This window comes from Notechis scutatus, chromosome 15, assembly GCF_049901735.1.
Source record: "Notechis scutatus isolate UNSWTSFEM ecotype Mainland chromosome 15, rNotScu1.2, whole genome shotgun sequence".
Classification (NCBI taxonomy): domain Eukaryota; kingdom Metazoa; phylum Chordata; class Lepidosauria; order Squamata; family Elapidae; genus Notechis; species Notechis scutatus.
In genome coordinates this window covers 1,431,918-1,455,103 of record NC_142023.1, presented here as the reverse complement: position 1 = coordinate 1,455,103, position 23,186 = coordinate 1,431,918, and the positions used below count along the sequence as shown (strand labels likewise).

The window sequence follows — 23,186 nt, the reverse complement described above, 5'->3', positions numbered from 1 at the left end:
TGCTGGAACAGCCAGAGCTCCAAGGCTCAGTTGTAACTGCTGGTGACCTCCTACTGCTGCACCCTAGAGTGTATCTTAGCTCCAGAGGATGAACGTCACTGCCCAGAGGATCCTGGGTTGCCCTCTCCCCTCTTTGGAAGAGCTTCATGGCTTCCGCTGCCTTAAGAAAGTTCAAAACATTCTCAAAGATCCATCTCATCCTGGGCACCCCCTTTTTTTGAACTATTTCCATCTGGCAGACGGTACAGGACAATAACAAAAACAAGGATAAATAGGCTGAAAAACAGCTTCTATCCCAGAGCAGTAACTCCATTAAATTCTACTGTAGAGTACACTGAAGATGGTATTTAATTTCATTGTACAATGTGCAATGACAACAAACTAAACTAAACTAAACTAAACCACAGCTTGTCCAGTGCTATCGTAACTTCAGATGTTGGCTGAGAAAGCGGGAATATATCGAGGATTTTGCCACTGATTTTGCCCTTTTCTGTCTTCTTCGTTCCAGCTTGTGCATATGAAGGCAAGGCCGCCCCACTCCATCTGCTGCTCCTCTTCAGGTGGCGAGTGACTTGGCTCCACTTCGATCATGCAGCCCCCTCCTCAGACAGCTCCCCCGGGGGTCGGAGGCCCCCCTCCTCTTGCTCCCTCGTGGAACATGCATTGGCGGAATGGCCCCTACGGTAGGCGCCCAAACGCCCCCGCCACGGTGGCGGCGGCGGTGGCAGCTGGGCCCGTGCAACCAGTGACAGACCCCTTTGCCTTTGGCAAACAAGGCCCCCGGAGCTCCCCACTGAGCAACGCGCCCCACGGAGACCCAGGCTCTTCTTCGCTAGCTTTCCCTCCATCATCAGCTGCTCCCCTTCACCTCTCTTCTGGGCACCTCCCTCAGGCACCCGCTCCATCGTTAACGTCGGTCTCAGCCCCTCACTCAGAAGCCGGGGGCTCCTTTTCCATTTCCACGGCCCCCATGTCTGCCTTCCCCAAAGGGGTGCCCAACAGCACCGAAGTGCATCCAAGCACGGAACACGCCCTACGCCCCACCGTGGAACCGCCTCAGCCCATGAGAACCGGCCCCGAACATTCTCTCTTGGCTTCCGTCCCAGACAGGCTGCCGGGCAGGCCCGACGTGAGCAGGAATCCAGGCAACCCCGGTGCGGCCCCGCCACCATTGCCCGCCTTCTCCCACCTTCAGCAGACGGTGCCTCAGTGGATGCCTCCCCAGAGCTCTGCTTACTTGCCTTCCCCAGAGCTCCTGTCCCGGAATGCCTTTGGGAGTGCTGCCCAGGCCAGCCTCTCCGTTTCCCAGCCGGGCCCCCAGCTGGATCCCCACCCGACTCCCCCTCACCCGCCTGGGCTCCCCGGTGCCCCCCAGGCGCCCTTCATGCTTGCCGAGGCATCCAATGTGACTCTGCCCCCCAGTAGCACTTGGCAGAGCCCCACAGGCACCAGTGCCTGGACCGGCCAGCTCCCCCAAGAACACTTTTACTTGCAGCCCCTGGAAGCGACGTATCCCTCGGGCCACCCCACTTCTCAGGAAAACAGCCCCGCTGGCCCCACCCAAGGGGTGTCGGAAGCACGGAGCAGGCCGTGCCTGGACGACGCGGATGCCGGGACCATTTCGATGTTTTTCAAGGGAGACGAGGCTGAAAACGAGGAGATCCTCTCATCTGAAGCCAACAGCCACGCTGCTGCCAGACCGGACGTGGATGCTTTCCAGCAGACCATGGGACACACCTATTACCAGCCTTTGCACGGCCCCCAAGGGCCGCCGGCTCATTTTGCGCCCGCCCAGGCTAGCGGGGCACTGGTGGCCGAGGCAGCGCCCAAAGAAGGGGACGCCCAGCGCTTCCTTCGGACGGCGGTTGTCGCGGGAGAGGAGCAAGCCAGCCTTGTCTCACAAGCAGCGGGGAGCTGCTCTGCCGGCGGCCTGTACGAAAACGTGGAAAACCAGGAGTGTGTCCAGAACCAGGAGGTTTTGCCCAGGGAGCCCCCTTCGCAGCCCCCTTCGTCCCCAGGGCCGGCCTCGGATTCCAGCCGCTACGCCTCTCTGGCTCCACTGCTCCCCAAGAACCACGGTGGGAGCCACGTGGAAGGAGGAGCCAACCTGGAGGCCCCCAGCGCGTTCCCACGGCCTGTCCGGCCCGACAGCGTCTCTTCCAACTACAGCAACTTGAGCCCCAGGGGCGCGCCTGGCCCTGCCCGCCCGCAAGAGCCCGGCACGTTCATCCAGCAGGAAAGAGGGAAGCCCGAGCAGGAGGCTTCCCGCTGCTTTTTTAAGCAGATCGACTCCTCTCCACTCGGAACAGACGTGGGGCCGCAGGAGCCCGGCAAGAATTACCACAGCCCCCCCTCCCAGGCGCCCACGCCTAGCCCCCCCAAGCCCACGGGCGTGTTCCAGACCAGTGTCAACAGCTCCTTTGAGCCGGTCAGGGCCCACAGCCTGGGGGTGAAGCCTGCGGAGACCGATCAGGCCAAGGTGGTGGCCGAGCTGAGAGAGGATCGCCCCAGCCAAAGGAGTAGCCAGAGGAGCTCGACGGTTGCCGTGGCCTCCCCGGGGAACCTGGAGCAACCTCCTGACAACCTGGAAACCCTCTTCCTGCCCCCGGCCCACGCCTTGCCCCCCTCCCTGGGGGGCGGTGGCAGCGGAAGCCCCCGCCAGCTGGCCGGTGGGGCAGGGATGGAGAAGAGACCAACCGCCAGAGCTCAGGAAAGGCTGGGAAAGAAGTGCGAGAGCCCAGCCACCACCCTCTGGGCGCACAACGAGCTGCCCAGTTTTGGGGGCAACGTGCTCCTTGCCCCGGCTGCCCCTGCGGTCTACGTCCCGGCCAAGCAGGTGGTTCAGCCCCCGGAGGAGGCCCTGCCGAGCAAGCCGGGGCCCCAAGCCGGAAGCCTCCCGTCCGAAAATCTGGAAAACCCTCCCAAGCTGGGGGATGAAGAGGCCGCGGGCTCTCAGAGGAGCCTGGGTTATGCCAGCCTCCTGTCCTCCCCGCTGACGGAGGTGCTTCAGAACCAGCCGGTCTTGCTTGCCCAGCCGAGTCAGTTCGGCAGCTTGGCTGCCCCCGCCGGTCCCTCTCTGGGCCAGCCCGAGAAGAGCCCCCCGGCCAAGGACCTGGGCACCAGTGGGACGCCTCTGCTGGAGAGGAACAGGAGCTACAGCCTGTCGGGGGGAAACCCGCCTGGGGGCTTAGTCCACTCAAACCCCTCTTTCTTCCACTGCCCGCTTAGCTCAGCCGAAACTGCCGCCCCCAAGTCCCTGGCTCAGCCTGGCTCTCAAGGGCCCCTCAACTTGGCTATGGAAGCCCCCCAGCCCCCTGCTGCAGAAGGGCTGCCTGTGGAAAGTGCTGGCCAGCCCACAGGTGGCGTTTCCCTCTCCCACGCTAGCCATAACCTTCCTGGCTGGTCCCAGAACGCTTCCCACGGCCAGGAGCTTTCCAAACCCCTGGATTTGGCCGGAGCGAAGTCCCAGGAGCTCAGCAGGGCAGGGCTTGGCCAGCTCCTTTCGGGCAGCCAGGCGTTTCCTCCAGCCCCCGGCCCGGCTGGCCCCGGCAACAACCAGCCACGAGGCCCGCAGCAGTTCTATCGGCAGGTGACCAAGGACTTGGGGCCTGCCATGCCCTCCGATCGAGGGGCGCCCTCGGAGCAAGGCCATGCAGCTTCTCGGCATTCTTCCGTTTCCCCCAACCTCCAGATGCCTCCTGGAAACCCGCACGACCCAGCGCCGAGTCCGAAGCCTTGCCCCGGCGGCCCCTTGGAAGGCAGTTCAGCCCCGCCACCGCCCAGCCATCCTCAGACAGGCACCGACTTCAGGCAGGATCCCCGCATCCCCCTGGCATGGGGCCTCCTCCTCCTCCTGGATCCACAGCCCCAAGCGGCCCCCAACCTGCTCGCCCCCTTCGCACCACGAGCAGCAATACCCTCCTTCGCAGAACCCCCAGAATGCTTACGGCCCACCCGCCAGCTCCTACTACTACTACCGGCACCCCTACGACAGCTACAGCTACCCACCGGTGGATCCTAGAGTGGCTCAGCTTTACTACCAGGTAGAGTGAAACGTGCTCTGTTTAGCCACCCTCAGGAGGATTCTGGGGGCTGGGGCTGGGGGGGAGATCCTGGCTGGGGTGGGCTGAGGCTTAAGACCAGTGGTGGGATTCAAAATTTCTTACTACCAGTTCTGTGGGCGTGGCTTGGTGGGCGTGGCAAGGGAAGGATATACTGCAAAATCCCCCTTCCCTCCCCACCCACTAACCTGCTTTCCAGCTCCGTTCTCCTGGGCAGAGCAACCAAAGGAGACCCAGCTGATCAGCTGGGACTCAGTGGGAGGCAGAGAAGAGATGGGGTTGGCGGGGCCAGTCAGAGGTGGGATTTGCTGGTTCTCCAAACCAGTGATCCCCAACCTTTTTTATGCCGCGGCCCGGTACCGGCATCAGCTGGGCGCCGCCATCTTTTTTTGATGAAAAAGTGCTTCCGGTGAGCTTTCTACCGGAAAAGCTCACCGGAAGCACTTTTTCATCAAAAAGATGGCGGCGCCAGCAAACCAGCAACCCGGTAGGACTTGTTCCACGGACCGGTCCCGGTCCGTGGACCGTGGTTGGGGACCCTGCTCCAAACTACTCAACATTTCCGCTGCCGGTTCTCCAGAACCCGGTCAGAATTGGCTGAATACCCACCTCTGCTTAAGCCAGGGGTCTTCAAACTTAGCGGCTTTAGGACTTGTGGACTTCAACTCCCAGAATTCCTCCTCCAGTCATATTAGCTCAGGAATTCTGGGAGTTGAAGTCCACAAGTCTTAAAGCCGTCAAGTTTGAAGACCCCTGGCTTAAGACATTCTGCACGCATTCACGTTTGGGGGATTTCTTCAGTGAAAACTCTTCCCAGCCGGAGCAATTGCAGAGGGCGTTTTTCAGGCTGGGGAGGGGGTGTTTCTGCTGAAGGCCAGAATGATTGGCCAGAGAGGAGGAGGAGGAGGAGGAGGAGGTTCTTTGCTTCCAAGGCTGCCTCCAGAGGGGATAGGTGGTGACAATCCAAGCCCCCCCCCCCCTAAACCTCTCAGAGGCCTTTCGGCTTTTGCATGTTTCAAAGGCAACAAATAGTTACGGGGAAAACCAAAAACAAAAGGGAAGAGAAAAACACATTGAAAAGAATGAGGGCTTCATTTAGATCCGTGATGGCAAACCTATGGCACGCATGCCACAGGTGGCACGCAGAGCCGTTTATGCCGGCACGTGAGCTGCAGGCAAACTTACCTCTCTGCACATGCGCGCACCTCCCAGCTGATTTTCGGCCCATTTGAGTCCTTTTCGGCCTCCCAGAGGCTTGAGGAAAGCCTCTGCAGCCTTTGCAGGCGAAAAATAAGCCCGTTTCATCACTTCCTGTATTTCCAGAAATACCAAAAGTGACAAAAACGGGCCTATTTTTCGGCCTGCAAAGGCTGCAGAGGCTTTCCTCAAGCCTCTGGGAGGCGAAAGGACTCAAATGAGCCGAAAATCATCTGGGAGGCGCAGTGCAGATAAGGGGCCGGGGGGAATTGCACGAACATGTGCAGGGTGTGTGGGGGCGCCCCGCGTGCATTGCCTTCTGGGTGCTGGCAAGCACGCGCACAATTGTTGGCGCAGGAACCCCAAAAAGGTTAGGCACCACTGGTTTAGGTGGAAGCACAAAAGGTTTGGGTGAGAGAAAGCTCTCGAAAAATTGGTAGAATGGGGAAGGGGATTTCTGGCAAAAGGGCCATCGGAACATGCCACGTTTAAAACAGAAGCCCTTGACTTGACAGCCATTCATTCAAAGTCACAACGGCGCTGAAAAAAAGTCAACGGTCTCTCTTTCTCTCTCTCTCTGCCCAGCCTACCCTACAGGGCTGTTTTAGGAGAGGAATCTGGGGAGGCCCCTGAATGCGGGATACAAACCACCCACCCATCATCATCATAGGACTCAGCTCCTTACCTGTCCGTTTATTTATTTGTTGGCCTTTGGGCAGCTGGGTTGTAATCAGCTCCTGGCCGTTTGATTTCTCACCCGGGATTTTGCTTTTGGGTCCTTTGTTTTGAGGCTTCTCAAGCCGCCTTTGTTAACTTGGAATCTCATCTGGTGGGAAAAGAGCGTGGCCAAACATTTGGCTGGCCTCTCACCTTGCTCCTGCGTAACTGTAACCTTTCTGGTCTCTCGGAGGACCCGTATGGCCAGTACAACTCTTCCTACAAGCAGTATGACCAGTCTGCTGCCTACCGAGACGCGGGGAGCTACTGGTACCCTGAGCCCCAGGAGCGGCCCAGTTCAAGAGCCAGCCACACTTCGGACAGGCCCCAGTCGAGGTAAGCAGACAGCCAGCGCTGACGTCTCGGAAGGTATTTTTGCAAAAGGGAGAAGGAAGGAAGGAAGGGCTAATATAAAACGCTTTTATTCGGCCCATTCTAGAAATTCCTTTTTCAAGGACCGGTCAGTTAATCCCAGACGCTCCTGAAAAAGCCCTTGAAAAAGGAATGTGTCTTTTTTTTTTTTTCCTGAAAGCTGGTCCAATAAAAGACTTTTTTTTACTGGCCTTTGAGGTTTTCTTCACATTGGTGCCTGGCTCTCTTTCTCATCAAAGACATTTTTTGGTAAAGTTCTGCTTAAATGTCCTCTCTGGAGACCACAATGTGGCTCAAGATCCTTTTCTCCTTGCATTTCTCTCCTTCACTGCTCGGAATTCCTTGTGAAATGTGATACTTTCAAAGACAACGAGAAAAGGCCGGCTGCTGAAATAGGCTGGCCTTTTTTCCCCGCTGATGAAATCTTGGTCACAGGCAGACCTCGACTTATTGCTGTTACTAAACCTGGCAAAAATAAAGTAAATCCGTGACCATGGAGTGCTGCAAACTGGGGGTGTGGGGTGTGGGGGGCAGCCATCAGTAACTTCGGAACCAGGTTGTACATACCCTTTGGTGGATGCCCATTGTGACTTCAAGTGGTCACAAGGCAACTGGTTAGAAGTCAAGGACTTACCCTGTACAGGGTACTTAAGAATTAGTGCTATAAAGCATGAGACCCAGAAATGTATTGGTTTATATTTGATGGATTGTCCTTACATCCTATACTTATAGAGATTCTCAGTTGCCCAGGTCATGGTTGTCTGAAGGGCAAGTAGACTTTTGAAAAGGCAACTAGATTTTCCTTTCCAGAATCGATCACCTTCCACTTTCAGTTTTGCTCCTGAGGAAGAACTGCAAAAAATAGACAGGACTCACACAAACATCTTGATCTCTGGGAAGGAAAAAAACAGATTGTGTGTGTGTGAGAGAGGGAGGGAGGGAGGAGAATGGAAGGCAGGAAGGCAGGGATTGAGAATGAGAGGAAGGAAGGAAGGAAGGAAGGAAGGAAGGAAGGAAGGAAGGAAGGAAGGAAGGAAGGAAGGAAGGAGAATGGAAGGCAGGAAGGCAGGGATTGAGAATGAGAGGCAGGCAGGCAGGCAGGCAGGCAGGCAGGCAGGAAGGAAGGAAGGAAGGAAGGAAGGAAGGGATTGAGAATGAGAGGAAAGGAAGGAAGGAAGGAAGGAGAATGGAAGGCAGGAAGGAAGGGATTGAGAATGAGGAAGGAAGGAAGGAAGGAAGGAAGGAAGGAAGGAAGGAAGGAAGGAAGGAAGGAAGGAAGGAAGGAAGGAAGGAAGGAAGGAAGGAAGGAAGGAGAATGGAAGGCAGGGATTGAGAATGAGAGGGAGGCAGGCAGGAAAAGAAGGAAGGAAGGAATTTGGCATTTCTCAAGAAACTAGTAGCTGATGTCCCAATAGTGCTTTTTTCAAGAGGCCATCGGACTTTCTGTTTTTTCTTTGAAGACGTTTTGCTTCTCATCCAAGAAGCTTCTTCAGCTCTGATTGAATGGTGGGGGATGGAAGGATTTATACTCCTTGCAGCCAGCTGGTTACTTGCATCCTTTGAGGGAGTCAATGAGGCCACTTGGCAGTTTGTCTGTGACCTCAGAGTCACCTGAGTAGTAGTGCAAATGGGTGTGGAGCCTCACTAAAAGAATGCAAATGTCCAGCTGTCTGCAAGGAGTGTAAATCCTTCCATCCCCCACCATTCAAACAGAGCTGAAGAAGCTTCTTGGATGAGAAGCGAAAAGTCTTCAGAGAAAAACCAGAAAGTCCAGTTGTTTCTTGAAAAAAAAAAAACACCTTTGGGACAACCTTGACCTGCATGACTGAGAGTCTCCATAGACAAACTAGCTGATGTGTTTCAGCTATAACAACCCCCTGTGCATTTTTCAGCAGTGCTTCACATCTGTTTGCGTTGCTAGCCTAAGTCTCAATGATTTTCAATCTTTTCTCTCCCCACCCCCTCAGACAAGATTACCCCGATGACTACTACAACACTAAAAGTGGGTGGAATGGCTACTATGGAGACTATTACTCAAATCCCTATGATAATGGAGGTAAGGATTTGCTCCTACAGCAAAATATGCCAATTTTAATATCTGAACTCCCCTAGCAGGAGCCTGATATTTTCTCTCTCATCTTTGTAAAGGCTAATTTAAAAACATGAAAAGTTTGAGCAAGCTACAGGTACAATTACAACCACAATTGGGACTGCATTTCTGGTCTTAAATTGTTATGGTCTTAAGTTTGAAGCACCTATGGGACCGGATCTGGTTTGATGACATTTTTTTATTGTCATTAAGCAAATACTACAGTTGTATGCGTCCATTCTTCCAGTAGTTGGGGTTTTTGTTTGTTTTTGTTTACATAACTTTATTAATTTATAATATGACATACAAAAAGAATACAAAAACAAACATTAAGGAAATTGGGCAAGGAATAAGGGAAGTGGATAGTGGGGGAAAGCCAGGGAAAAAGAGAAAAAAAAAGACATTGACTTCCTACTCCCTTTGGTGCAGTAAAATAAGGCATTAAGATCTACCCTCAGCTTTTCTACTTTTTCATAATAAAAGAAACTTAGCCATTTCTATCACAACAAATCTACCTAATCGGTAAAACTCAAACTCAAAATTTCATTCCCCCACCCCAAGCACAAAGGCCAGAAATGGTTTCTTAAGTAGAAATGAAAGTACTTGTATTTTATTTTCTTTAATCAAAGCAGTCAATTTAGCCATCCCAAATGGTTGTTTTTGAATGGAAACCAGCAAAACAAACCCCGTTGAAAATTGCCTATGACTGTGGGACATCGCAAATCCCTTGCCAGGCTCCCAAATGGGATCGTCTGATTGTGGTGAAAGATGTTGGCACAGCATTTTACAATTGCCAGGTGTGATTTCCAACAGCTATTAAGCGATGAGGTCATAAATTGAAAACCCGCCTCGATTTCAGGGACACAGGCAACCTGCGTTCACATGTAAAAAGATGCCAGATAATTCTTGATAAATCCTGATAATTCTTGATAAATCCTGATAATTCTTGATAAATCCTGATTTAAATCCTGCTGACTGAGAGGAGACAAAGGTTTTCCCTTTTGAGCCAGCTGTATTTTGAAGCAGTAAAATGGTTTGAGGGACCCTTGCTCAGTTAAGGACTCCAAGCATCTCTTATCAGTGGTCAAGCCAAGGGTTTCTGGGAGTTGTAGTTCAGGATCTGGTGGCTCTCAGGTTCCCCTCTCCTCCCAGAAGACAGAATCCTGAACCCCTTAGATACAGAACGATTTTTCTCCGCCCCAGATTGGCATCTTTACCAAGGCTCCACACCCTGTCATCTGCAAGGAAAGTCCAAGGGGCCGTTGTGCCTGAAGAATTATAACACAACACCAAATGTGTCATTTCCCCACATCAACAAATGCAGCAATGGGAATTATCAGAATGAAGCTCTAGAACGGGGGTGTCCAACCGTGGCCACTTTAAGACTTGTGGACTTCAACTCCCAGAATTCCTCAGCCAGCTTTGCTGGCTGAGGAATTCTGGGAGTTGAAGTCCACAAGTCTTAAAGTTGCCAAGGTTGGACACCCCTGTTCTAGAACCTCAGGGAGCTGTGAGATTCCCAAAGCATAGAATCCGTTTGGGCTGCTGCTGACCTTGTTTAGTACTGTTGTAAAAAAAAATAAAAATGAAACCATTACACGAACCGCTCTTTTAAAACTCTTGGATTGTAACGTTTGAGCATTTCGCTGGGAGGAAATTCTGCTGAAGTCAAAACGTTGAGTCCCTCGTTTGTCTGAGATGGAAGATAGTGTAAGCACCCTAATAAATTTGTTTCCTGGAATATCTTCTTTTAATGACCCATAATTCCTTGCGTCGGGGTGGAGTCTGAGCAACTGAATGGAGCTGAGTGTTTACTGGCCGGATGCCCTTCTTATCACCGATGCAGAGTTTCCTTCAGCAGATTTATTCTCATGGTGTGCTCAGGGAGAGAAATATCTGCTAGGTAGCTAGGATTGAACTTACAGTCTCCTGATTGTGAGGCGAGAGCTCCACCTGTAGGCCACTGCACCACCCATTTTCAGGGAAACATATACCTGGGTGAAAATCCGTTCATCTGAAATGGGTCAAGGAAGGAAGACTAACTCTAGGAGTGCAGAATCTCTCTGTTAGCCTTCAGTTATTATTCTTTCTGTGGAGCCCAAATAATCTCTTGAATCTTTCTAACACACAAAAGCTGCAGTCCGATAACCTTCCAAAGCTACAAGGTTAGGGGTTAGGGGTTAGGGTTGGGTTTGCTAATATGTGAATTATGCTGTTCAGAAACCTTTTAAGACCAATGGGCGCATTTGGAATTTGAAAACATGTTAGGCCTAAATTTAAAGTTGGCAGCTGGTGCGTTGCCTTGCAGAATATCAGCTAACCCGTGTTTTAATTCAACGCATGATTTAATTAGTTTGGCAGGTGGGGGAAAGAACCTGAGTGCCATGTTGGAATCTTCATGTCTGTAGCTTAATGTTGCATGGAACACCAGCCATTTGCTCAGCAAGCTGTAGTGAAGCCAAAGTTTACTTTATTGTCATTGCACCTCGTACAACAAAATTAAATGCCATCTTCAGTGTACGTTATAACTCTAAAAATAAAACGCAAGCACACATCCTTCACATTCTATACAATTGAATTGAAAACCCCCGATATTGCATTCATATTGCCCTATACAGTAGAATTCAGTATAGTTACTGCCCTGGGATAGAAGCTGTTTTTCAGCCTGTTTGTCCTTGTTTTTATTATCCTGTACCGTCTGCCAGATGGTCATAGTTCAAAAAAAGGTTTCCCAGGATGAGACGGATCTTTAAGGATGTTTTGAACTTTCTTAAGGCAGTGGGAGCAATAAAGCTCTTCCAAAAAGGAGAGAGAGCAACCAATGATCCTCTAGGCCAGGGGTCCCCAACCACTGGTCCGCGGACCGCACCGTCCGTGGAACAAGTCCTACTGGGCGCTGGTTTGCTGGCGCCGCCATCTTGTTTTGATGAAAAAGTGCTTCCGGTGAGCTTTTCCGGGTAGAAAGCTCACCGAAGCACTTTTTCATCAAAACAAGATGGCGGCGCCCAGCTGATGCCGGTACCGGGCCGCGGCATAAAAAAGGTTGGGGATCACTGCTCTAGGCAATGACATGAATCCTTTGGAGCGCTTTCCTATCTGCCCCTGTGCAATTGGCAAACCATACAGAGGTGCAGTAAGTTAAGATGCTCTCTCTGGTGCAGCGGTAGAAGGTCACCAGCAGTTTTCCATTCAGTGGTTGTTTCCTGAGAAGCCTCAGGTAGTCTAATCTCTGCTAACTGCTACACTATACAGTAGGGTGGCTGGCAAATGTAGCATGTTAGCAGATACCAGATGTTCTTAGGGATCCGATTTGGTAAGAGTGCAGAGCCTCTACCATGACTGATTGTTCCCCGCTTCTCTTTTAAGATCGTTACCCTTCCAATTATGATGCCAGGTTCCGAGATCCTCGGCTTTACGATCAGAGATATTGGTACAACACGGATCAGAACCTTTACCAAAAGAAAGAACCCTATCAGCAGGGAAACAGGTTTGTGAACATTTGATACCTCTGGGCTCCAAATGGATTTGGGAATGGTGACCTTTTTTGGGGTGGGGGGTGGGGGGAACTGTGTGAAGCAAACAGTATGAAAGAGAGTTGGGATAGCAAGAGTAGCAGAGATATTCCTTGCAGCAACCTGATCCTGCAGTAGAATATTTAGAATCTCCTCTTTTCCTGGATTGGTGGCAGGATCGGAAGTGTCCCAGCCGTCCTGTGGAACTCACGTTATCGCAGAAATCAAAAGAAATAAATGCACTTCAGAAATGTAAAGTTGAATAGCCTCCAGGTTGTGAGGAGGGCGGCAACAGTTTATTCATGTTGTAAATTTCCCTTTTTATATATATATTTTACAACAATTCCATTTCATTTCAACCGTGTGTCGACTGGGTACATATATCTTGTGCTTCCAATTAAATTCAAAACATTTCTTATCCATGTAACAATAATCATATTTTCTTATATCTATTATTTAATATATCTATTTTCTAACAATCTTACCTTATGAATTTATATATTCATCTAGTCCATTTTAATTTATTTGATTTTCCAGCCATCGATAAAATAAACTCCATACCATATAATATTCCATTTCTTCTTTTTCTTTGATTACCAATGTTTTGTTTTTCTTTCGTTCCTACCTTTTAGCTTTTCCTTTTAAAAGAAAATTGGGAGCTTTGATAGCTGAGGGATGGCGATTTGGAAAAGTCAGAGCTTCATATTCTCAGATCAGATTGTGTTCCGACCCAAACCTTGTTCCAAGGAAACAAACACCAAACAGAGATAAAAGCAAACCTTTTTAATGCTTCTCTGTGAATTCTGTGAATTCGCAGTTAAAAGGCTATTAAAACTAATTGTCTCTGATAAGAACGAGCCTTGCCAAGGTGGTGCAAGGCTGCCAAGAACACTAAATTAAGTTGCCAAGAAATATTCCAAACAAAAAGTCTCCAAACACAAACCAAGAGAGTCCGAACTTCCACAAGGTTTGAAGTGCACGAACTTCTTTGCTTCCTGCAAAGAATCCCAGTTTCTCAGGCTGGCTTTGATCCCTTAAGGGAGGGGCCATCACCTTGCAGCCTTACTCCCAAGTCACCCGTGCTGCTGCAGCTGCTCTTTCCTTCGAGCAGCCCTGCGCACGCACACACTGAGCACAGGCTCCTCGGTGGCCTCTTCATCACTGCTGCCAGCCTCCACAATCTCCGAAGGCAGCACTCCACTCCCTGATGGTCCTGGCCCCATCCCTGCCTCCCACGCAGGCCCCTCATCTGAGTCCTCGCTCTCCGAGACCTCAGCCATCTGCACCTGCTGCCGGCGAACCACAACAGATTGGAGTGGACCTGGCTTTTCACGGTGGCAATTATATTTAAATATTTACCATAAAATGTGGCTGCTCCTCACAGTATTCCTGCTTCGTGATTGCGGGGCCTGCACACCTTCAGTCCCACAGGGAGCATCGTTTGAGTAGGATGGCTTGTGTCCTTTGTGTGGTTGTGGGGCTGCTTTCCCTTGACTTGAAGTGTGTCTGTTTAGGCATCCGTAGAAAACCCCTGGGGCTATTGGAGCAAAAGTGCAGAGTTTCACAGTTCTTGCATAGCAGGATGCAGATGTGACATTTAACCGTGCTGCGGTGTCCTGAATGCTGTAATTTTGCGGAGAGAAGCATCTCTCAGCTAAAGAAGGCGGGGGAAGGTGGACGTGAAAATCCGGTTTCCAGGATTTTTAATCCTTATTGTGTGGAAGCCAGGGATCTTGACTTGAGAGAAAGGAAACTGCTAAACATCTCAACAGCAAACCTAACCTTCTTTTCAGTGGCTTCCTAAAAGTATTCATTCCTAATTACCTGCTGGCCTGAAGCCGGTTGGTGGTGAGAAAAGGGCACACTCCCAGCATAACTTCTCGTGTTCTTTTGAGCTTTTGTGCAAACGCAACCGCTGTCTGTCCCGGGTCACTGCTTGAAACAGTCTTCCTCCAGAATCCTTAAGCGTGACTTTGCCCCGAGGCCATGGGGTCTGCTTCACACAAACAGCGTAAAATTAAGCCTCAAGCCTGTTTTAATTGATGGGCTGCTCTGCAGGGGCCATGCCCTACTTGACCGCTTGTCAGACCTGCCCACCTTTGTGTGTTTAGATAGATTAACAGAGTTGGAAGGGACCTTGTAAGTCATCCAGTCCAACCCCCCCCCTCCAAGCCCAAGCAGGAGACCCTACCCCGTTTCTGACAGATGGCAGTCCAATCTCTTCTTGAAAGCTTCTAGTAATGAAGCTCCCACAACTTTTGAAGGCAACTTCTGTTCCACGGGTTGATTGCTCTCCCTGTCAGGAAATTCCTCCTTATTTCCAGGTTGAATATCTCCTGGTTCAGTTTCCATCTATTTTTCCTTGTCTGGCCTTTGGGTGCCTTTGGGCTTGGACGCTTTTGATCTGTGAAATCTGCCATGGGGAGGTGGGAAGCAATTCAAAACTCTGGAAGGCCAGCTATGGTTCCGGGTTGGATCTCTTTTTAATGAGGATCCACCCCTTGCTTCTTATCCCACCCTCAGGAACTTTGGAGAATGAGTCCCTCCTCTCTCTCTGGCTGCCCATGTCATCCCCAATTCTTCTCTTTGTTAAATTAGATGTGCCCCGTTCCCTGAACTACGGCCTCATAGTTAAACGGTTGTCCATTAAGACACCAAGATCCCTCACAGACTTACTGCTGTTGAGCCAGGTACCACCTGTTCTACCCCTGTGCATTGGTTTTTTTCTGCCTTGGTGTAGGACCTTACTTTACTCACCTTTGAATTTCATTTTTGTTAGATAGGGCCAAGTCTGTCGAGATTCTTCTGGTTCTTGAGCCTATCTTTCATGAGCGTTAGCTATTCCTGTCAACTTGGTGTCAACTGCAAATTCGATCTTCCCTTTCTATCGTCACCATCTTCTTTTAAGGACCCCATAATCCCTTGCATCGGGGTGGAGTCCGGGCAACTAAACGGAGCTGAGCGTTGACTGGCCGAATGCCCTTCCTGTCGCCAACGCGGAGTTTTTCTTCAGCGGATATATTCTCAAATATGCCCAAAGAGAGAAAGATCTGCCTCTACCTAGGATCAAACTCAAAGTCTCCTGATTGTGAGGCGAGAGCTCCACCTCTAGGCCACCGCACCACTCTGGTGACTTCCCTTTCTAGACTCTCGTCTAAATCATGTATGTCGACGTTGACAAGTCCTTGGCCTAAGACAGTGTTGCTTCTCCCCTCCTCCCCTTGCAGTCATGACCGGTATGAAGAGTATTGGCGATACGACAATCGTTTTGCGAGCGGCTTCGATGAGGACTTGGAGCCGCGCAGGGATCCGTATGGGGATGACAGTGACAGGCGCAGCGTCCTCAGCGAGCATTCGGGGCACAGCCTGCACAGCTCCCACAGCCTCCGCAGCCGCCAAAGCAGCTTCAGCTCCCGCTCTCAGCAAGTAAGTCAGTGTTCTTCATCCGCCTCAAGGTGGGCAGACTTCAACTCCCCAGAATTCCCCAGGCGGCAAGCCCAAATTTGACGGGGACCTTCCTTCCTTCCTTCCTTCCTGCAGTGTCAGCCATGCCTAGCTGGGGCATTTCCCCTCCTTCCCCTCCAAATCATCTTAGGTTCATGGTTCTGCTGGGGTCGAGTGTCCCCATTGCTTATCGCAGCCGGAAGGGCCTCTTTTAAGCCGTTTCACCTGAGCTTCCTTTTGGGGCTCAGAGGAAATGAAAGTGTGTGCGATCACAACGTCTCTGCCGGAAAAATAGCTTTCTACCCTGTTTCTCCGAAAATACGACCTATCCTGAAAGTAAGGCCTAGCTTGATTTTTTTTACACGTGCGCCCAATATAAGCCGTACCCTCAAAATAAGCCCTAATTAAGACCCCACCCACTCCAGAGTGCACAGGTAAAAATTAAGCTAGGAATGGGGTTAGAGCTGCCCTACTACTTACCTTTGGACAGTTGTAGTCAGACCTCGCACACCCCGACACCTGCCTTGCCAGCCCACTTCTTCTGCAGCCGGCAAGGCTGGCCAGGCTTTCCTGAAGGCCTCTGTAGTAGCTGATAACAAAGCTCTGGATCGATCCAGAACTCTGTTATCGGCTGCAGAGGCCTTCAGGGAAGCCTTGCTGGCCACAGAAGGAGAAGTTCCTGAAGGCCTCTGACAGCGAAAAGGAGGCCGGGGGCGATGCGTGCAAAGTGAGGTTAATCTGTGGATGACACCCCCCCCCCCCGAAAATAAGACCTGGTACCTTTTTCCAGTTTATCTGTGACATTGCAGAACGCTCCTTGATTTAAGAAAAATTGCTAGGGATCCTGTCCATTCTGCTTATCTCCAGGGTCTGCTTAAGGACGAACAGTCCGTAACCACAGCGCAGATGGGCAGATTCTGCGCAGCAGCCCTGGGGATTCGTCGGAAACGCCTGTCTAATCCACCACAGTTACGTGATACAACAAATGTGTCAAACCCTTTGCACTACTGCGTCTTCCTCTCCCTTTTAGTATTAAACTGATAATGGGCCACACAGTTTATGGATTGTAATGTTAGTATAGTTAGACCGTGTATAATTGACATACCGGATTTTCTCATAGATTTTAGTTGCTTTTTATTATTTTATACTATAATTTTTAATTGTACATTTACGGGGTGTTTTTATTTATTGTGGTCTCTGATCTATGATTGGTTTTTTTAAAAAAATAGCACTGGAAGCCAAGAGTTGTTTGCAAATAACAGAGCATCTCTGTTGCCTTCTGCGTGCCATTCGGGCTTGATTGTCACATACCATTAAGACAGTTGTATCAGTGGTCCCCAACCCCTGGTCCACGGCCTGTTGAGAATTGGTTGCCCACTGCACAAGTAATGGAGGAGCTCCATTTGCACAAGTGATGGGAGTATGCGTAAAACCTCTCCCTGCCCCGCCACCACCGCTGCCAATCCATGGAGCTGGACGGGTTGGGGACCGCTGGTTCACATGACAGATAAATGACAAGCAGGAAGGCCCTCCTCCTGCATTCTCTTGGGAGACAGTCCGTTTCCTGTCCTCAAAGTTCAACATAGCACCCAGACTGAGAATACCAATAGCAACAGTCCTTAGACTTATATCCTGATTCACAGTGCTTTCCAGCCCTCTCTAAGCAGTTTGCAGAGTCAACTACTTGTCCCCAACAATCTGGGTCCTCATTTTACCCACCTCAGAAGGACGGAAGGCTGAGTCAACCTTGAGTCGGTCAGGATCGAACTGCTGGCAGTCAGCGGAATTAACTGCAATATTGCATTCTGACCATTGTGCCTCTTTGATAGATATGAGAGAGAGAGAGAGACAGACAGACACAGATAGCTCTAGCATTTAGACTTATATACTACTTCAGAGTGCTTTGCAGCCCTCTCTAAACGGTTTACAGAGTCAGCCTCTTGCCCCCAAACAATCTGGGTCCTCATTTTACCCACCTCGGAAGGAAGGATGGAAGGCTGAGTCAACCTTAAGCCGGTCAGGATCAAACTCCTGGTAGTGGGCAGTTAAGGAAGGAAAGGGAGGGAGGGAGGGAGGGAGGGAGGAAGGAGGAAGGAAGGAAGGAAGGAAGGAAGGAAGGAAGGAAGGAAGGAAGGAAGGAAAAAGAAGAGCAATAGCACTTAGGGTTAACACCACTTCACTGTGCTTTACAGACAGACAAACAGACAGATAGAGGGTAGAGCAATATATACTGCTTCACAGCCCTCTCAGCGGTTTACAGAGCCAGCCTCCTGCCCCCAACCATCTGGGTCCTCATTTTACCCACCTCAGAAAGATAGAAACGCTGAGTCAACCTGGAGCCTGGTGGGATTCGAACTGCCAAATTGCAAGCAACCGGCAGTCAGCAGAAGGAGCCTTCAGTCCTGCACTCTAACCACTGCGCCACCGTGGCTCATCCTGTGATGCTCCTATATTGCCCATCAGCCTTCTGCTGTGCTCCTGTTTCTTCGACTCTTTACATGCCCTTGTCTCTTCTCCTCCAGAGCCAGCGGTATCGAAGCAATCATGACTTGAGCGTCAGTGCCTACGATGGTGACCCTCAGCCAACCTCACTCCGTGCAGACTATACCTCCGGCGGATACTACATCAACCAGCCACCTTTGAACAATTACAACTCTGTAGCCCAAATTCCTTGGGCAGGTGTAGAGCAAGGTATTTGTTTTAAAAAAAACCACTGTAGTAGTGCTGGAGGGGACTAGCAATTTCACCTGATTTTGTAGTTTGTCTGCAGTTTATAGCTATGTGCTCTTCCTGGCATAGGGAGAGTTCTCCACTTAAAACCACAAATCTTAGCATCAGAATTTCTGTTCAGAGGGTCGCATCTGATTTTGCTATCTTTTTGACATGGTTCACTGCAGTTGTTAAGCAAATCATACAGCCATCAAGCAAATCCAGCTACCCCCATTTACTCTGAAGCCCACGGGGAAGGTTGCAAGTGACCCTGGGGGGGATATTGCAACTGTAGTCAATACACAATGGTTGCCAAGCATCGTTTAGGTTGCCAAGCAGCTACATTTTTTATCCCCTGCCTTGGGATACTACATTGGTTGTACATTGTGAGGACTGGTTGGAACTGTGACCAGCCATTAAACAAATGGTTGTAACCTGAGGACAACGTGCATTGTAAGAATGTGGCATGGTGTTTTGTTTTGTTTTTTCTGTGATTCTTGAAAAGCTTCCATGGTTCAGCACACGGATGCCCCTAACGGTATCCCAGGACACTTAAGGCAGCAATTCTCAAGCCCTACAACTTGAAGACCTGCAGAGTTCAACTCCCCAAATACCTGTAAGGACCCAGATTGTTGGGGGCAAGAGGCTGCTTAGAGAGGGTTGCAAAGCCCTGTGAAGCGGTATATAAGTCTTAAGTGCTAATTCTATCTAGCTCTATGTCTGTCTGTCTGTCTCTGTCTCTCTCGCGCTCTCTATCTATCTATCGTGAAAATGCAGTATTGCAGGCTAATTCTGCCCACTGCCAGCAGTTCGATCCTGACCAGCTCAAGGTTGACTCAGCCTTCCCACCTTCCGAAGTTGCTAAATTAGGACCCAGATTGTTGGGGGCAAGAGGCTGACTCTGTAAACCGCTTAGAGAGAGAGCTGGAAAGCACTGTGAAGCAGGATATAAGTGCTGTTGCTTTATGGGATCATAGCAGGGATGTTGACTATTGCTAGTTTTTAAGAATTGGACACTTTTTTAAAATCTAAATCTTACTTTATCTTACTTTTGGTTGGATTCTTTCCTTTTTTTCCTCTATTTTTTTCTTTCCTGCTTACTTATTCATGTTTTTGAGATTTAATGAAACCATATTTTTTTAAAAAAAGGACAAGAGAAGTCGTTCTTTATTCATCAGCTTCCCCAGGATTGAAAGGGGAATTATAGGGGGAGATGGAATGAAATCTGGATATGGAGGTAGTTCCTTTCAGCCACTTCCCATCCGGCTAGGTTTTCCTACCCTTGTTACGTTCGCTTCTGACTTGGCAACTCCTAAGACCGCAACTCCCAGAATTCCCCAGCTGGCACAGTGGAAATCTGTACGTTTTAAAGCCGCAGAAATTGAGAAGTGCAGCTCTGGGGGTTGTATGGTTTCTTGTTCTCCTTTGAAGAACATTTTGCAGAATTGGTTCTAGCTTAGCGTCTCCAGCAAGAAATGCAAGCAAAATTGCAACTATGCTGGGAAATCCATGCTGGGCTGGTGGGGAAAGCGTGATGCTTCGGTAGCCCAGTTTGCTTTCTGGTTTCTTCCAGGTGCTGGAGGTTAGCACAAACTAGTTGGAAGCCATTTTTTGTTCTTGGAAGCTTCGAGGCGACCACATTCAGTGCCTGGGAATTTGAGAGGGGGGATTTTATAGTGGGGTGGAAGATTAGACTCAACAACATTCTTTCTCAGAGAGTCAAGGACAAGTGACTCTGCACCTGGAGAGGAGTAGTATCTGGAGGAAGGTCTCCAGTTGGGATGAAGATTTGATTGGGCCATGTGATGGACTGATGGGTGCAGGGGAGGGATCTTGGATTTCTTCATTCTGCTAAACAAATAATTCCCTCAACACTGTCCAACTATTTATAAAGTCTGCACTACTATTACTGGTAATCTTCTCACCACTCCTTCTCACCCATCCCCTCCCACTTGTGGCTGTAGGACTGTAACTTTTTCGCTTGTATCCTGACGATTTATATTGACTGTTTCCTAGTATGATTCGATTGCTTATAGTTTAGTTTACTTTATTGTCATTGCACCTCGTACAACGAAATCTTCAGTGCACATCATGACCATGAAAATAAACACAAACACACATCCTTCACACTCCACACATTGAACCGAAACCCCCCAACACTGCACTATACAGTGGAATTCAACAGAGCTCCTGCCCTGAGATAGAAGCTGTTTTTCAGCCTATTTGTCCTTGTTTTTATTATCCTGTACCGTCTGCCAGATAGTAATAGTTCAAAAAGAGGCTGCCCAGGATGAGATGGGTCTTTAAGGATGTTTTGAACTTTCTTAAGGCAGCGGGAGCTCTAAAGCTCTTCCAAAGAGGGGAGAGGGCAACCAGTGATCCTCTGGGCAATGATGTTCACCCTCTGGAGCGCTGCCCTATCTGCCAGTGGGCAATTGGCAAACCATATACAGGTGCAGTAAGTTAAGATACTCTCTATGGTGCATATTGTACCTTATGACTATCATTAAGTGTTGTACCTGATGATTCTTGACTCTTGACGAATGTATATTTCCTTTTATGTACACTGAGAGCCTTTACACCAAAGACAAATTCCTTGTGTGTCCAATCACACTTGGCCAATAAAGAATTCTATTTTTCTTTTGGGAAGGGGAAACCCGGAATTCTCAGATTCAGGTTTTTCCAGAGGTGTCAATATGACAACTCTTAATGAAATGGAACTTTGAGGAATTGTTTCTCTTGGAGTTTATTGGTTTGGGGTTGGTTAGTTGGAACACTGACATTGGTAATGTTTCTGTCTTATGTTTGAAGTCTCTTTCTACTCTCTTGTTTCTCTCTCTCTCGGCTATAGTCCCTTCCAGGCCTTTGACTCCTGAAAAGTATTCCGTACCCCACGTGTGTGCAAAATTTGGGCCAGGGGGTCAGCTGATAAAGGTGCTACCCAACGTCCCCTCCGAAGGCCAGCCAGCCTTGGTCGAGATCCACAGCATGGAGGTGAGTGAGGAGCCAGCGAGATGGCAAGCACCTGCTTAATGCTGAGCTACAGGTAGCCTTCGAGCTACGGCCACCGTTAAACGCCCAATTTACGTGACCAAGCAAAGTATTTGTTAAGTGAGCTTTGCCCCCATTTCACTACGTTTCTTGCAACAGTTGTTAAGTGGATCATTGCAGTTGTTAAGTGAGTCTGAACTTTGCTTGCAAAAGGGGATCACATGACCCCAGGAGACTGCAACCGTCATAAGCATGAACCAGTTTCCAGGCATGTGAATTTTGGTCCCGTGACCACGGGAATGCTGCAATAGCCATAAGTGTGAAAAACGGTCATCGGTCGCGTTTTCCAGTGCCGTTGTAATTTGGAACAGTCACTAAATGGACTGTTGCAAGTCGAGGACAACTTGTGTTTGGAAACGCTTGAAGCACAAAAAAAAACAAACCACCTTCCCAAAAGGCTTGAAGCAGCTCATTTTTGTAATCTTTGGTTTTGAATTCTGAATAGCTACCATGCAGAACATTTTGCACGCTCCTAAAATTCTTTCGGAAGAGGGAATAGCCCCGTAGAGATAGACCAGGAAATGAACTCCACAGAAAGGCTGAAACTCTTTTCATTGAGATTGACTCGCAATACCAAAATCTCACCCTCTGATTGTGCTTTTCACTGATCGAGGGAGGTATGTGCCCAAGCTGCCTCCGAACATTATACCTGCTTTCTCACCCAGGGTTGATGCAGTGGATAGAATGCAGAATTGCAGGCTAACTGCCAAACTGCCAGGAGTTTGATCCTGATCGGCTCAGGGTTGACTCAGCCTTCCGTCCTTCCGAGGTTGGTAAAATGAGAACCCAGATTCTTGGGGGCAAGAGGCTGAGTCATAAACCGCTCAGAGTGTGGTAAAGCACTTTAAAGTGGTATATAAATCTAAGTACTTTTGCTATTGCTTGTCATGTCCTTCTTAGAGTCGGACTCTGAGGGAGAGGAGGAACAGCTGACAGGGAGTGGAGGTGTGGCTCCGGAGGTTGTGGAGGAGGCTGGGGAAGGACAGGCTGGCTGGGCAGTCAGAGGAGGACCCAAGCCCATCCCCTCTCCATCGTAGGGCATGCAGGGAGGAACGGAGAAAGGAACAACTTGGCTTATGAGAGAGGAAGCGGCCATGATCCCCATCATTGGTTGCAGCTGGGGAGAATAGTATATAAGAGAGATGGTTAAAACAGCGTTGCTAGAAGCAAAGCATGTTTTATTTTGGGCTGAAGTTATCTTGGTTGGCGTCCTTCCAACAGACTGTGCCTTGTTATCTCCTTGAAGTTGGTAATTACTTATCCTGGTCCGTTGTGGAAATTCCTTCATTGTAGTTTGTTTTGGTTTATTATTTCACCTTCATCTGCTCATTAAGTTTGGACTGTATTGCTTTCTTTTGAAGACTATTTTGGAATAAGTTTAATCTCCCACTGAGAATTATTGAACAGGGGCCAAGTTGCAGGCATCAAAGGACCTTTATTTATGTTTTGCATTTTGTTACATTTGTATTACACTCATCACATTGCTATTCTCCGCACTTAAGAAATGCTCCAGACCTTTTGGGTTAGGCAACACTTGCTGCCTATCTTCACCCAGGTTGTCTTCTCAGCTCTCCACGGAACATTCTCAAGTTCATAGTTACTCGCCCTTTATCTTTGAACATTAAGCATAGGGTGCCCCATGCCACTTGGTGGGTCTCGAAGGTGAGATCTGTGGCACTCCTCTTCAAGGCAGCATCTCGCCCAGGGAGGAGGACTCGTCCCAGGTTGCATTGCTGATTCTTGTCTCTTCACAGATGGTCATGCAACACTCTTCGGAGCAAGAGGAGATGAGAGCTTTTCCCGGCCCTCTCACCAAGTAAGTTCCATCCCGGGGCCTTTAAGGAATGGAGCGGGATGCGTTCTGTTCTGGTGTCGTTCACGGATTGCCTCTTCAGCTCTTGATAACGCTCAAAAGACAGGGAAATCTAGGGGCAGGCTATTCTTTTTCGTGATACTCCCAACGGATTTTATCCTAGGAGCCTTGTTTTCCCTTCTCTACACCTTTTCAGTTGTCCTTACAATAGTGCAACTGTT

General features: G+C 49.5%; 1 protein-coding gene across 1 annotated transcript in view; it reads left to right on the top strand.

The window, feature by feature from the left end:
- Positions 1 to 23,186, top strand: part of SEC16A (SEC16 homolog A, endoplasmic reticulum export factor) — a 66,949-nt gene that overhangs the window by 5,021 nt on the left and 38,742 nt on the right. Inside the window, 10 exon segments of the mRNA XM_087944255.1 lie at positions 509 to 3,824; positions 3,827 to 3,886; positions 3,889 to 4,043; positions 6,169 to 6,311; positions 8,315 to 8,403; positions 11,803 to 11,923; positions 15,176 to 15,374; positions 17,915 to 18,083; positions 20,953 to 21,095; positions 22,907 to 22,968. Of these exon segments, the coding sequence (XP_087800381.1) occupies positions 590 to 3,824; positions 3,827 to 3,886; positions 3,889 to 4,043; positions 6,169 to 6,311; positions 8,315 to 8,403; positions 11,803 to 11,923; positions 15,176 to 15,374; positions 17,915 to 18,083; positions 20,953 to 21,095; positions 22,907 to 22,968 (4,376 nt within the window). The 5' untranslated portion in view covers positions 509 to 589.